Genomic DNA, 13659 nt, shown 5'->3' on the forward strand with positions numbered 1-13659 from the left:
GACGGCCCTGATTATAAGATGGCCCCCTCTTTTTAAAAACTAAAGTTTGAAAAAAAGACTTTTTGAATACGAAATTAATTTTTATACAGAAAATAATTACAGTATATCTGAAACATGTTAGGACTCGGATAAACCGAGTTTGGGGGGGATCCAAAAACGTAGACAAAAACAAGGTCTTCGTAGGGAAAAAGACAATTTAATGTCTCAATCGCACCGAAAATAAGGCGAGAACATAAAGCGCTGGTCCACAATAAGGACCAGGAGGCAAATCCAAACGAGTAACAAAAAGTGCTTGCACAAAAGAGCAAGGAAGAAAAATAAAGACCGTAAAATACGAACGAAAAACAACGTAACATCTGTCGAATTCAGCATTCGCTTCAATTATATCTGGCGCCATCTAGCGTCGTGAATGGGTAAAATGTCTAGACCCCGAATGCAAGACGACCCCCACTTTTTTAGTCTTATTTCACTGCAAAAAAACACCGTCTTACATTCGGGCCAATACGGTACTTGTAACTATAAGAAAAGGTGAGCTCATATGCACTAAAGCAATGTCATGGTGTCGTTGAAGGTAGCTTGAGGGACAGTTCAGATGTTAAACATAAATTTGTCCTTTCTGTGTCGCTTCAGGGCAGAACAACTGGAATGCAGGAATGAATGGTTATGCAATCATCTAATGCATAGGTGTCAAACTCAGGTCCTGGAGGGGCACTGCCCTGCATGTTTTCCGAGTCTCCCTGTTGCAACACACCACACTCCCTGTTGTCAGGCTTCCGCAGGGCTTACTGATGATCTGTTCATTTGAATCAAGTGTGTTGCAACAGGGAGACTTGGAAAACATGCAGGGCAGCGGCCCTCCAGGACCTGAGTTAGACACCTATGTTCTAATGGAATTGTAGTCTTCGCCTCAGTTCACTTCCCTGGTCCAAACAAGTTTGATAGTCTACATGTTAAGAGAACGCCTGTTCCTGAGAACACAACTCGTATGGTGTTGACGACACACAACAACTCTGCATCGATCTCCCTGGCTGGTTGTGTCACCATGCACGCACTTTCTCTCTTTCTATCTCTCTCTTTCTCTCTCTCCCTCTCTCTATTTCTCTCTCACACACACACACACACACACACAACAGGTAGAAGGTGTGCTATTTGCTTGCATTCAGCATCTTTGGTGATATTTGCCTCTAATTAAGTTTCTTCCCCTGAGAGAGGGAGCAGCCCGAGAATGAAAGCAGATAAAAAACCTTTGTGAGCGGAGTTGCTGCTCAGCAATCAATCCTCGCCTCCCAAACCCTCACTCCCTCCTCCCTTCCTCCCCTCTCTAGAGCTGAGCCAGCGAGGATAGATGGGAGACAACTCTCTCATCTGGGCAAACTGGAGAGAAGTAATAAAAGAACCGTAGCTCAGCCTCAGTCTCTGGCTGAGAAGGGAGTCGAGGCGAGCTCCTCCATGCTTCGTGGCTGATGTTTTTCACTCGAGCACCAGCGGCTGTTTATTTTTCATCTCATGAAGGCTTACTCAACAATGGGGACTGATTTAATGATCGACAGTTGGTTCTGCGCAAAGAAAGAGGACTTTATATGCCGTCTGTGTAATCCCCGGTGATTCAAAATGTCAAAATTGACCTGAATTGATTCATTTCAGCCTGCAAAGACCCTCGCAGAACAATGCACACACCACATATGTATAATTTTGTACATTTTACACATACACTTATGATTGGATTGATTTGAAATTGGATTGGAATGTGGGTTTTTTTTTGTTTTGTATTTGCTCAAATAATGACATGGATTTACTGACTGAACTGTTGAAAATGACAGCGGGCAGTTTGTACATGTTGCAAGGCCGTGAGATCATGCTATTGCTTTATTACTAAACTAACTACTTGTTATTATTTTCCAGAGGAGCAAAGGTGTGAATTTGAATTGCGCAATTTGAGGATCTACGTGACTTTCACATTTGCGTTGAATATCCTCAACAGGTGTGTAAAGGGTTGAATGCGACCAGCATGAGCTGCTCCGCTCCCTCCCTGGTGGAAGACTACCATCCAGGCTTGGACACTGTGAAACACGCGGACGAATTTGGCTTCATTTTCAACAACGTGCAGGCGCTGCTGGTTTACAACACCACCACCCTCCTCTATTACCCAAACCCTTACTTTGAACCTCTGAGCACCACCGGGGTCCTAGAGCAAAAACCAGGCTCTCCCATCATTCTCAAGGTATGCAGATTCTTGAGTTCCCATCTGACGAGTTGACTTCGTGTGACTTACAGATGCGTTGAAAGTATGAAACGGAATGCGAGTAAAGAGCACTATTTACTCCAGTAATTATCGTGGGTTCAAATTTGACTTTGTCCTTTAGAGAAACCATTGCCACTGTACATTGTTTTATATACCGTATTTTCTGCACTATAAGGCCCATCTAAAAGCATTCAATTTTCTCAAAGGCCAACAGTGCGCCCTACAATCCGATGGAGTTTCAGTGTTTTTATATTCCATTTAGTTGTTTCCCTGTTAGTGTTCCTATGCCAGCTCATGGTGATTATCAGCAGGAACCAATTGTAACCTAAAAGGGTTCTGCCTAACACGAATTGGCCAACACACACTCAAACAGACAACTTTGTAAGCTCTGTGGAGCCATTATGAAATGAAAATAATACCAAAAGCAGAGTTGACTACTGACTAAATGAAAAAATAAGGAGACAAGCAAGCCTGATAAGGATATTTAGCCCCTATGGATGTGAGCGCAAGATGTGTGTGTGCCTTTTTGTCTTCATAACTTTTGTCTTTCATTCCTTGTTTTGTAAGGCCATTTGTATTTGTATGTTTCATATCCGTGCTTGCGAACAGTTCTCATGGATTTCTTACAGCTGCAGCGGTTTTGAAGGCTCTCTATAAAAAAAGCTGTCGTGTATTGTATTGTATTGTATTGTAGTTCCATTAGTGTAGCACTATCTAGTGGATGCAGAGCACAACCACAGCCACTGTTGTAGCTTCTGTTCTTATAAAGCAGTGTGCCCCATATATGAAAACAGTTTTAAAATCGGCTATTCATTGAAGGTGCGCCTTATAGTGCAGAAAATACGGTAAACTGCACACATGTATCTCATTGACAAGCGATGTGGGGGCCATTTTCTTTTTTCTTTGTTTCTTTTTCTTTTTCTTTTTGGAAGCCTTTTGAAATCATATTTCACCAGGCCATGTGTTTTGATGTGGCACATCTGAATTGCAATCCCCTTATGTACCCACAGGGCAAAAACCTGCTTCCTCCAGCTTCAGGAGGGGTGAAGCTTAACTACACAGTGCTGATTGGAGAGACCCCCTGCTCTGTGACCGTGTCCGAGAGCCAGCTGCTATGTGAGCCGCCCAACTTCACTGGACAATACAAAGTCATGGTCAGTGCAAACCCAGAGCCACTTAGCATCCAACTTTTTTTCCCCATCTGTCCCCACATAGGGGATTTTATCTTCATTATAATTTCAAACTCCATTATTCATGCATTCATCATTGCTCATTCAGCCGAGGGAAAGGGGTTAAAGGGAGAGCAGTATGAGTGGGCTCAGAGGCGCCAAAAGGTTCTATAATCCACTGCAAGAATTTGTAATTGCTTACTTGCATTTGAGTGCTTTCCTTCATTTTGTATGCAGCTGTGTGTGTTTATACAATATTTAAGCATGCAATATATGTCCAGATTTCACAGAGCAGACCATGTCTTCAGACTGAACATGCACTCACTGTCATTGCTCTGTGCTGATCTTTCAGCATATTATCCAAAGAAACATGTTTGCCAAATTCAATGGGTGTTAAAACTTACTCCACTATGAGGCAGTAGAACCAGTTCTTACTATTTGGGAGAGAAGTGATGATTATCATTTAACAGTCATATACAATTCTAATGCCCTGCGATTGGCTGGCAACCGATTCAGGGTGTCCCCCGCCTACTGTCCGAAGACAGCTGGGATAGGCTCCAGTACCCCCCGCAACCCTAGTGAGGATCAAGCGGCTCGAAAGATGAATGAATGAATGAATGAATGAATGAATGAATACAATTCTAATTTGATTGACTTGAAGTTAGATAGGTTTGAGGACACCTGCACAAAGGTAGTCTGACGGATTGATGGATGCATGCGTGGATGGATGCATCAATAGATCGATCAATGGGTGGACGTACAGGATGAGAGATGGTCAGATGAGATTGAGAGTTTATTACTTCAAGAGACAGACAGACTGACTGACACATAGATGATACTCCACAGGTTCAAGTCGGCGGCCTCCACGTCTCACCCGGAACCGTGCACATCATGTCAGACAGTCTACTGACCCTTCCGGCGATCGTCAGCATCGCCGCCGGCGGTGGCCTACTCCTCATCATTGTCATCCTCGTCCTGATTGCCTACAAGCGAAAGTCACGTGAGAACGACCTCACGCTCAAACGGCTGCAGATGCAAATGGACAACCTGGAGTCTCGAGTCGCCCTGGAGTGTAAAGAAGGTTGGTAGACGGGTGGTGGAGTCCACTATCTGGGAGTATGCAGCCAAGTTTCCTCTGAGTAGTGTAGTTTGATTCACATCTATCGTGTCTATCTATTATGCGAAAGATACAAAATCAACAGATTGGTACCATTTTTTTAAACCCTCCTTTCGGGTAGTATCTTCAGTGACGAGATACCTAAAATGTAGCCCGAGACTCAGTACCAAGTGTGATTTGGTGGTCAAACGCAGGTCACTTTCAAAATGGGGAAAAGATAAACACTAAGGATGTCTTGTTTTAAATTAATTGGAAACGCTTAGGTGATGTTTTGCTGTTTTCCAAGCTGATACAGCTGTGAACAGATATCCCATCTACTGTACATGTACCATGCTGGAAACAAAGAAGGGTCAGGACTAACCCTTCGAAAAAAGGGCTAGGCAGCTTGCTGGACATGTGACTTTTGCTCACATTATGCATTTGTGAAGCTGTCCTATTTCTTATGTAACTGTATTTGTGTGTGTGTGTGTTTGTGTGTCATATAGAAAGCAAATCCCTCGTGGTCTGTGCATTTTAAATAATGCAGCGACACAGTCGTCTCGGCCGGCGTGCCATGCAGTCAACCATTGTGACTCATGTTCTTAGACTCTCCAAAAGATACGTTATCGGTGGAATTATTTATTCATATCCATACTTGCATATAATGCATTTCATTTTTGCGCGGTTCAAAGTGTTAAACTTATTGCCATGCCAAATCCAATCTCACCCACTTTCAACAAGTTTGCTCCCCCTCAGTACGATTCAGATCAGTAAATTTTGATCACACTTGTGTTTTTCCAGCGCAGGGAAATGCAAGTAATCGCTGTGTCACCTAGAAAAATGGTGTGACATCGAAGCAGTAAGCAAGCAGTAAGACGGCATGTAACACAATGAATCAAACCAAGAAGATAAATGTGACAGCATAGTAATGCCTGCATGTTATTTTCATTTCAACGCAGAAGGAACAATTCTCGATCAATACACAACAATGTGTCTTGCTCAACCCTACACAAGCCAACCGTACCATATCGCTACTATTCCTGAAATGTGGGATGGTACAGGCGGCCTATTTAGAACTGTACAGACTGGACACGACCTCTAAAGACATTTCCTTTGAATTGCAAACCTTTTGGGATGTTCAGCTTTTGAGCCTCTATGGCAGGGGTGCCCATTAGGTCGATTCTGATCTACCGGTAGATCTAAGACAGGTCCCAAGTAGATCCAAGGAGTGTCGAGGAGGAAAAAAAACAAAACAACCAGTCGTGTGTCTTTGCACATGTTAGTAATATCTTTTTTGTGTTAATGTACTGTACGCTGCACCCTAATCATCCTATCAGTCTCATTTTCACACAAAAATCTTTTAAAAAATAAAATAAAGCAGGTAAATCTTGAATTTACAATGGCGCGTGATTACGTCACCGGAAGTTGTTTGCGCTCAGCAGTCTGCAATTGCAGGTTGTGATCAGAACTGTTGCGCGCATCTTTTATCGTCATTATTCTCATTCAGAGTTTGCTTCGTGTACAATTCACCGAGGGCACGGGCAAAGAATAGGAATCTAGGAGGGCCCAGGGAAGCACTTGAAAATGGTACGTGTGAGCTACGATAGTTAACAGGCTGCAAAAGTGCATCGCATGCCTCAGTTTCAGGCTGTTTCTTATCATGGCGTGGGTGGGTGTGCGCGTGCGCGTGTTGGTAATAGTAGATCCCGGGAGGTTAGTTGATCGAAAAGTAGATCTTCGGTCCAAAAACTGTGGGCACCCCTGCTCTATGGTATATTCTTTGGCAAGGTAAGAATCTTGAAAACGCCTGTATTGACGCACACCAGCCGCAAGGAATTGGAAGGGGAATGACATGGGGGGGGGGGGGGGGGCAACACAGCCGCTGCTCCCGTGATAGTTTTCGGGCGGTGGAGAATGGTGGGGTTCTCCCCCAGGGCGGCAAGGCTGAGACGTGCAGGGAGAATGGGGGTGTAGGGGAGGGGTCCTGAACTAGAGACAGAAGTCGGGATCGAGCCAATTAGCCGACACTCACCTGCAGCCTCATGCTGAGATGATCCACACACTGCTGGGGCCAATTTACTGTCTCCCTGATAAAAAAAAAATGGGGTGAGAATGGGAGGTGTAGTCGAGGAGGGAGATGGTACTTTGTGTTTTTTTTGCCAAAGCTCAAATGTGAAATATTGAGTTTCTCTGAAGTCAAGACTACCTTGGGCTTGAACTGTCTGCTTCGTGATAGCGGTCGTGAACACTGTGAAGATCAGAGCGATGAGAGCGTTATTCTTTCCTGCATTCCCCCTAACTGGCATCTCTTTCTTTTTCTTCAAAAAAGCCTTTGCCGAGCTGCAAACCGACATCAATGAGCTCACCAGCGACCTGGACAGAGCCGGCATTCCGCATCTGGACTACAGGACCTATGCCATGAGGGTGCTCTTCCCTGGTATTGAGGATCATCCTGTTCTCAGAGAGCTGGAGGTAACAACTGGGACACACAATGAACAGAGGCTGAGGGAAGTGTCCTTTTGCACTCCCATTGGTGTCACTTTGAAGAGAAGAGTAAAGGGTAGCATCATGCCGCTTATCCTGTCTGCCCCGTTCATCCCAAAATGTGACTCCTTAGCAGCAAAGCATAAAGTCAGGCTGGCACGTAGGCTGTTACCAAAATCAGTAGGACTTGCTTTAATTGCGCAGTTGTTCTCGATCGGGCGAGGCAAAGTATTTCAAAAAGTCAAAAGTCCCTACCCATCAGTGAATAAAAAATAGAATGACAGTTATCCCGCAGTATAATGAAATAAATGTCAATGATATAATATATTGATTGATTGACAAGGCAAAGATATAAAAAGGCAGTACACAAAAAATTATGTCATTAAAATGTTTTATTACCGCATATTTTGGTGAGGATAAAAGGTTGCAGGTCTTTTTTTTTTTTCAATGTGGGTCTTCAGAATCCCAGATAGCAATATCCCTCAAAATCAACTACCGTATTGGCCCGAATATAAGACGGTGTTTTTTGCATTGAAATGAGACCTAAAAAGTGGGGGTCGTCTTATATTCGGGGTTTAGACATTATACCCACTCACCACGCGAGATGGAGCCCAGATATCATTGAAGCGAATGCTGAACTTGACTCCCCAGGCCAAAGTGAACCCCTATCACGAAGAATAAAAATAAAAATAGCGGTAAGAAAAAAAAGAGAAGAAAATAATAGAAGAGATAACAAAAAATGGAGAAACGTAGCGACAATCTGGAGAAAAGTGGGTCTAAGATCGGCCAGGTTAATCGGCAGCTGAGGAGAAGTTATGATGTCATTCACATTTCAAAAACCAGAAGCCATTCAGTTACGATACTGATTACACTTTAGTTTACATATTTAAATGTTCAGATATTGAGATTTGAATGATGGAAAAACATGCTTTTTCTCTCAAATATATTGTTATAATCATTTGTTTCAGATGTACAGTAATTATTTTCTGTATAAAAATGCATTTGGTGTTGAAAAAGTCTTTTTTCAAACTTGAGTCTTGAAAAAGAGGGGGTCGTCTTATAATCAGGGCCATTTTATATTTGGGCCAACACGGTACTTGGTGAGTTACACCCAATATCTCTCAAAGTCAATAGATGGCCATCTTAACATTGTTTACAGTCCAGTGGAGTTGTGTGCAAAAGCCCTGACAAACGCGTATTTAGTCAATGAATGAAAGCTCTTGTATGAACAGTTCGAAAGACAGTTTTGCTTGAGGTTAGTTTCCAAATGTCCATAATCTTTTCTATTCTGAGATCGTCTTACTTGTGCAAGTTACTTGACATTTGCTGGATCTGGATGCCGTACTCTTTAATAGACGCTGGTCAATAATTGATTAGGAACTTCTCGGTTACTCACCATAGTGGGGCTGTCTGCCTGCATGAACTGAAACTGGAGTAGGTTTGGTGCCTCAAGGTCAAGTTGGAATGGGAAGAACTGAACACCCAAAGGCATATCAATTCCATCATTCCCAATAATACACTGGAAAAAAAGGGCGTGTTGAATTTACTCAATTGTCTTTTGCCAAGTGGCTGCGCAAAACAAAATCATCTGGAGCCAGATATATTTTTTACATTGATGTATCCTCGACTTTAAAAATGTATTTGGATCCAGAGGAGTCTATTTCATCTTAACGAACTGAAATAGTCATTTCATCAAAAGCTTTTTTCAGTGTCGTTGCAATTTGTATATAAATCTGGTTTAATGCGGCGCCATGTGGGTCATAACTATCCCTCCCTCTTTCTATTTAGGTGTCAGGGAATGGCCAGCAGAATGTGGAAAAGGCCCTGAAGCTCTTTGGTCAGCTTATCAACAATAAAGTGTTCCTGCTCACCTTCATCCGAACTCTGGAGATGCAACGCTCCTTCTCAATGAGGGACCGCGGCAACGTGGCCTCGCTCATCATGACGGCCTTACAGGGACGCCTGGAGTACGCGACAGACGTCCTCAAGCACCTTTTGTCGGATCTCATCGACCGCAACCTGGAGAGCAAGAATCATCCCAAGCTGCTGCTGCGGAGGTAGGCCAGCATGCTTCAGCTGGAAATGGAATGGCGGGAAGGGCCTGTCAATATTGTTTGGCCTCATTTTTGGGCAGAATTGCATGGTGCCTAGTCTAATTTTGGTCTGCATTTCCAATTGAGGTTCTTGCACCATGTCACTGAGGTTGGCACAGCTACACAGGACATGGCCAATCTCTCAAAACTGAAGTTGTCAGATTAACTGATTTTACCAATGGATTCTACAACAACAATACATGTCAGGATATTTTTTAAGAGATTTTTTTTTTGGTAGTTCAAAGTTTGTCCCTGCTGATATCCGCGACTTACACTAACAACATGGCTGCACATTTGGCAGCTAGTTTGCAAAAACTGAGTCAATTTTTCCAATTTTGCGAGTTGGTCTGCATATTTAGTCACTTTTCTGACTCCTGTAGCGACCACTCAAGGTAAATTCTGTTCAGTCGGCTTTACACGATCAGTATTTTGGAGCCGATCACCGATCAGCAAGTTTACAAATAACAATAACAGATTACTGATCCCATCAGATGATGGACTAGTCTATCCAATCAATTTCAGCAACGTGTTTAATTCTTGTACAGTTGAGCGGGATTGTTTAAAATGAAGTCGATCTCAACTATGCGCAAAGGATATGTCCAGGCCTGAATTGTGAAAATCCGTATATAATTTACGTCCATTAAAATGCATAGGGGTAGGGAATGGACAAAATAATTATTTTATATTTTTTATATTAACCCCATGAAAAAGGGGATGACAAAAAAATCCGCAAATATGCAAATCCGTGGGTGCTGAACTTGCAAATATGCGAGGGGTCAACGGTCATGTCAGTCATTGCGAGGCCCCAAAAATGCGAATAATATCATTAATTGGATTTTTGTGGAAAATCTGACAAATTATTTTGTCATGTAGCCCAGCCCTCCTCTAAACACAATTGGTAGTTTATTTGTTCAAGACAAAAAAGGCATGAACATCATGCATATTTCTTCTCAGAAAAGTAATAGAAAAGACATTTGTGCAGAAGAACACAGACCGTACAGACCGATGGAAGGCGATTGAGTATAGCTGCATGTCATTCAATTTTTTATAGCGTGCGGGATTCGGTATGGTTTCCCTCCCTCGAGTCGTTAGGGTTAGCGTACACCGAGTTAAACGCTGCATGTGCACATGCCCCAGCAGAAAACATCTAAATGGTCCACATAATTCCGCATTCTGTCTTGTCCCGTGGCCTCGCTCTCAATGTCGGCTTCACTTATTCTCCTGGCTTCAACTCCTTATGAAACATTCACAAGTGGTTCAACTTTACTTCGTAGCGCGCACACACCCCGCCTCCACTCCACTTCGCGTCTCCACTTCACATTGTTTTCCGGAGGAAGCCATGCTTTTGCTCAAACTTTAAACACCAACGAGCTCCTGACCGCTCTGTGTCATCAGCACCTTTGCTGAAGTTTCTTGAATAGATCTGATAAAAGAAAAAGTGTGGGTAGAAACATAGATGGTAGAATGCACCTTATGATGTAATTGGCGTAACTAATAAGCTGGAAGAGAAAGGCAATGTTATATTGACCACATCCCAGTAAAAATGTGAATGGTTTTTGGGTCGTGGGGTGTGCTGGAGCCTCTCCCAGCCATCTTTGGGCAGTAGGCGGGGGCCACCCTCAACGGTTGCCAGTCAATCGCAGGGCACACAGAGACGAACAACCATCCATGATCACACTCACACCTAGGGGCAATTTAGAGTATTCAATCAGCCTGCTATGCATGTTTTTAGAATGTGGGAGGAAACCGGAGTACCCGGAGAAAACCCACGCAGGCCCGGGGAGAACAAGGAAACTCCACACAGGGAGGCCTCAGCTGAAATTGAACCCGGTACCACTGCACTGTGAGGTCCACGTGCTAACCACTGGAACACTGGGGCCGCCCATTTACACACACACATACACACACACACACCTGCCTCAACCTTTCAAAGCCATGTGTAAAATTTTATCAAGTACTCAATTCCCGTTCGATTCTTGTGGCGTAGTTCCCATCTGTTTTTCAGTTCAGTGTTTTGCCCATCGTAGCTTGCGAGGCAGCGGGTAAGCTTTCAAGGGCCTTCACTCTGATGTTAATGTTCCTGAAGCGTCTCTGTTTGAAAAGGCCACATTGACAGTCGGCTAAATACTGTAAATAGGAGAAAAAGAAAGAGGCGTAAAAAACACCTGGTGACAAGTGGACCTAGATTAAACTGTTATTTCCTATGACAGCGGGGCGTCACACCATCTCTCCGTTTTTAGGATTGGCTATTATTAGGAGCACGGCAGTCCGACATCCCTGGCCACTGCCCGGAGGGCCTTTTATGGGCTTTTTTTCCTTTTCTTTTTATTTTCACTGCTGGTTTCTGAAGGTTCCCGCGGATAAGTGATTAGATATGGCTGAGTGCTGCTTGTCCTCAACATCAACATTGACTGAAACGCTCACATGGCGATAATTCACATCAGTGAGAGATTTCAATTGTGGTTTTGTCGAGCATCTAAACTGAATTGTTGTATAATACAAAGATGACGAGTTGCCGTGACTCTCTGTATTCTGTTATCACCCAAAATAAATCATATCTTTTGCTTAGGAATCCAAATCAATCAGGATCTTGTTTTGCAGAGTAGTAGTCCTCGAGATAACAATATTTAAAAGGCAAGGCAAATAAATATTTGTTTTATGCACCGTCACGAGTGTAAACATGGCATTTTGATTAATATTGCGTTTTTGGTATATCAATTAAACAGCAAAAGCCACTCGCTTTTATCCATCTCAGGGAGCGGCCATTTTGTCAATTGATGTTGACTGAAAGTGACATCACTGCTCAAGATTCAGGTAACGACCAATCATGGTTTGTATGGGTTCGGTCATGTAACTTGCACACAAGTGCAAGTTCCCAGCACCAAATCCTCAAATTTAAATTGTCTTCTCTGCACTGATTCAAACCAAAGATTAAATCTTTTTTTTTTTCAGGCTCCAAGCACTTACCAAAAAAAAAACACAAGTATAAACGTTTTCGAACAAATAACTAAGAGTTTTTTAGAAATACTGCACAAAACGTTTTGTCGACATTGTGGGTTTTGTCATGGAGAAAATATGGCAAACTACAGTGATGGGGCACGGAGACTGTTAACATTAGTCTCCAGTCCCTTAGCTAATCAGGATGCAGAACACGATGCAGTGTCGAAAAATAAAAATACAGCTGGGGTCGGCTCATGAACGCCCGCGACTCTCGTAAGGATAAGCGGATTAGAAAATGGATGGATGATTATATTAAAAGAAATTCGGCAAACTTTCAAAGTTTGGGTCGAATCTTCATAACCATCTAAGAGAAAGAGAAATAAATGTGAGGAAGGCACAGCCTCTTTTAGTCGCAGTAATACCAAAAATAATTTTATATTTGCACCAGCGATGCTCAGTAAATTCAGGGCAAGATGATTGTTCTTGAAATTCAAAGAATTAATTTGCCAACTCTCAGTCTGAAAAGACATTTCATGGGCTGAACAACAAAGATTTCTATTAGCGTTAGCGCCGCACCGCCGCCTTTCCTCTGTACATCAACCCACCTCGTTGCAGATTCCGTTCAAGCAGGTTGGCGTGGCTGATTATCTCCTGATAGTATTTGCTCCTATGTGAGTGTTTAATTGCTGATGCGCTATCTGCTCTTTAATAGAATAAATGTGCCTCTATCGGTTAACACTCTCAGCTTTAATAGAGCCATCCCTGCAGATATGTGCATTTTCACATTTTGGATTTAACCCTGTCATGCACCCTGTAACCTGATAACATGATAAGCCGGCCGCTGTAGTAACCGCTTTCCCTGAAACGGTTTTTAAAAAAACACAATAATACAGTGCACTCCGCTTAATAGAACACCGGTTAATAGAGTAATCCGCTTAATAGAGCAAAAGGCTCTGGAACAGATTTGCCTAATGCAATTTCCTATAAAGATACTCCGCTTAGTAGAACAGATCTCCGCTTAATAGAACAGGCCGTAAGCAATGAACATTGTAAACTAGTGGTTTTCGAAGTGTAGCTATCGCGATACTGTACCACTATCGCGAGAAAACGCGGTGGTTCTAGCCGTATACAGTAACAGGTAGCACGCGTCACTCCACACATAGACACACGCACGTCACAATGGCTTCAACTTCATTCAAGAGACGAGAGAGAGACGAAGTGTAGCTATCGCGATACTGTACCACTATCGCGAGAAAACGCGGTAGTTCTAGCCGTATACAGTAACAGGTAGCGCGCGTCACTCCACAGATAGACACACGCACGTCACAATGGCTTCAACTTCATTCAAGAGACGAGGGCTATCACCTGCGGATAAGAAGGACATACTCAGACGATACGATGCATTGCCGGATTCTCAGAAGGTACACCCGCGATTTCCAGGACTTCCCTCTTATCCAGCGCATTGAGAGGGAAGTCAACCGCAAAATTACGGACTCCTGTTTCCACACAAAAGTAACGAAATTTTTCTCGTGATTTGAGATGTTTGAAGTTGATTAAAGTTGTTGTTTTGTTGTTTGATTAAAGATATGGACGTCCACAGTCGAAATATCTCTTCTAACTCGTCAGCAGGGGTTT

At 43.1% G+C, this 13659-nt stretch overlaps 2 protein-coding genes across 5 annotated transcripts in view; one reads left to right on the plus strand and one right to left on the minus strand.

Annotated features, from left to right (window-relative positions):
• Positions 1-13659, minus strand: part of pofut1 (protein O-fucosyltransferase 1) — a 404965-nt gene that overhangs the window by 350539 nt on the left and 40767 nt on the right. Inside the window, exon 8 of one of the 2 annotated variants that reach the window (XR_007961525.1) lies at positions 11138-11149. The exons of the other annotated variant lie outside the window; for it this stretch is intronic. The gene's annotated coding sequence lies outside the window, so the exon portion shown is untranslated. Of the gene's footprint in view, positions 1-11137; positions 11150-13659 lie in introns of those variants that run through there. 2 annotated transcript variants of the gene reach the window in all.
• The window catches only part of plxna2 (plexin A2), a 195841-nt gene that overhangs the window by 162482 nt on the left and 19700 nt on the right, over positions 1-13659 (plus strand). For all 3 annotated transcript variants that reach the window (XM_052059388.1, XM_052059387.1, XM_052059390.1), the window contains exons 18-22: positions 1982-2221; positions 3253-3396; positions 4258-4492; positions 6837-6979; positions 8780-9048. In XM_052059388.1, the coding sequence (XP_051915348.1) occupies positions 1982-2221; positions 3253-3396; positions 4258-4492; positions 6837-6979; positions 8780-9048 (1031 nt within the window). The remainder of the gene's footprint in view (positions 1-1981; positions 2222-3252; positions 3397-4257; positions 4493-6836; positions 6980-8779; positions 9049-13659) is intronic.

Source organism: Hippocampus zosterae, chromosome 2 (assembly GCF_025434085.1).
Source record: "Hippocampus zosterae strain Florida chromosome 2, ASM2543408v3, whole genome shotgun sequence".
Lineage (NCBI taxonomy): Eukaryota > Metazoa > Chordata > Actinopteri > Syngnathiformes > Syngnathidae > Hippocampus > Hippocampus zosterae.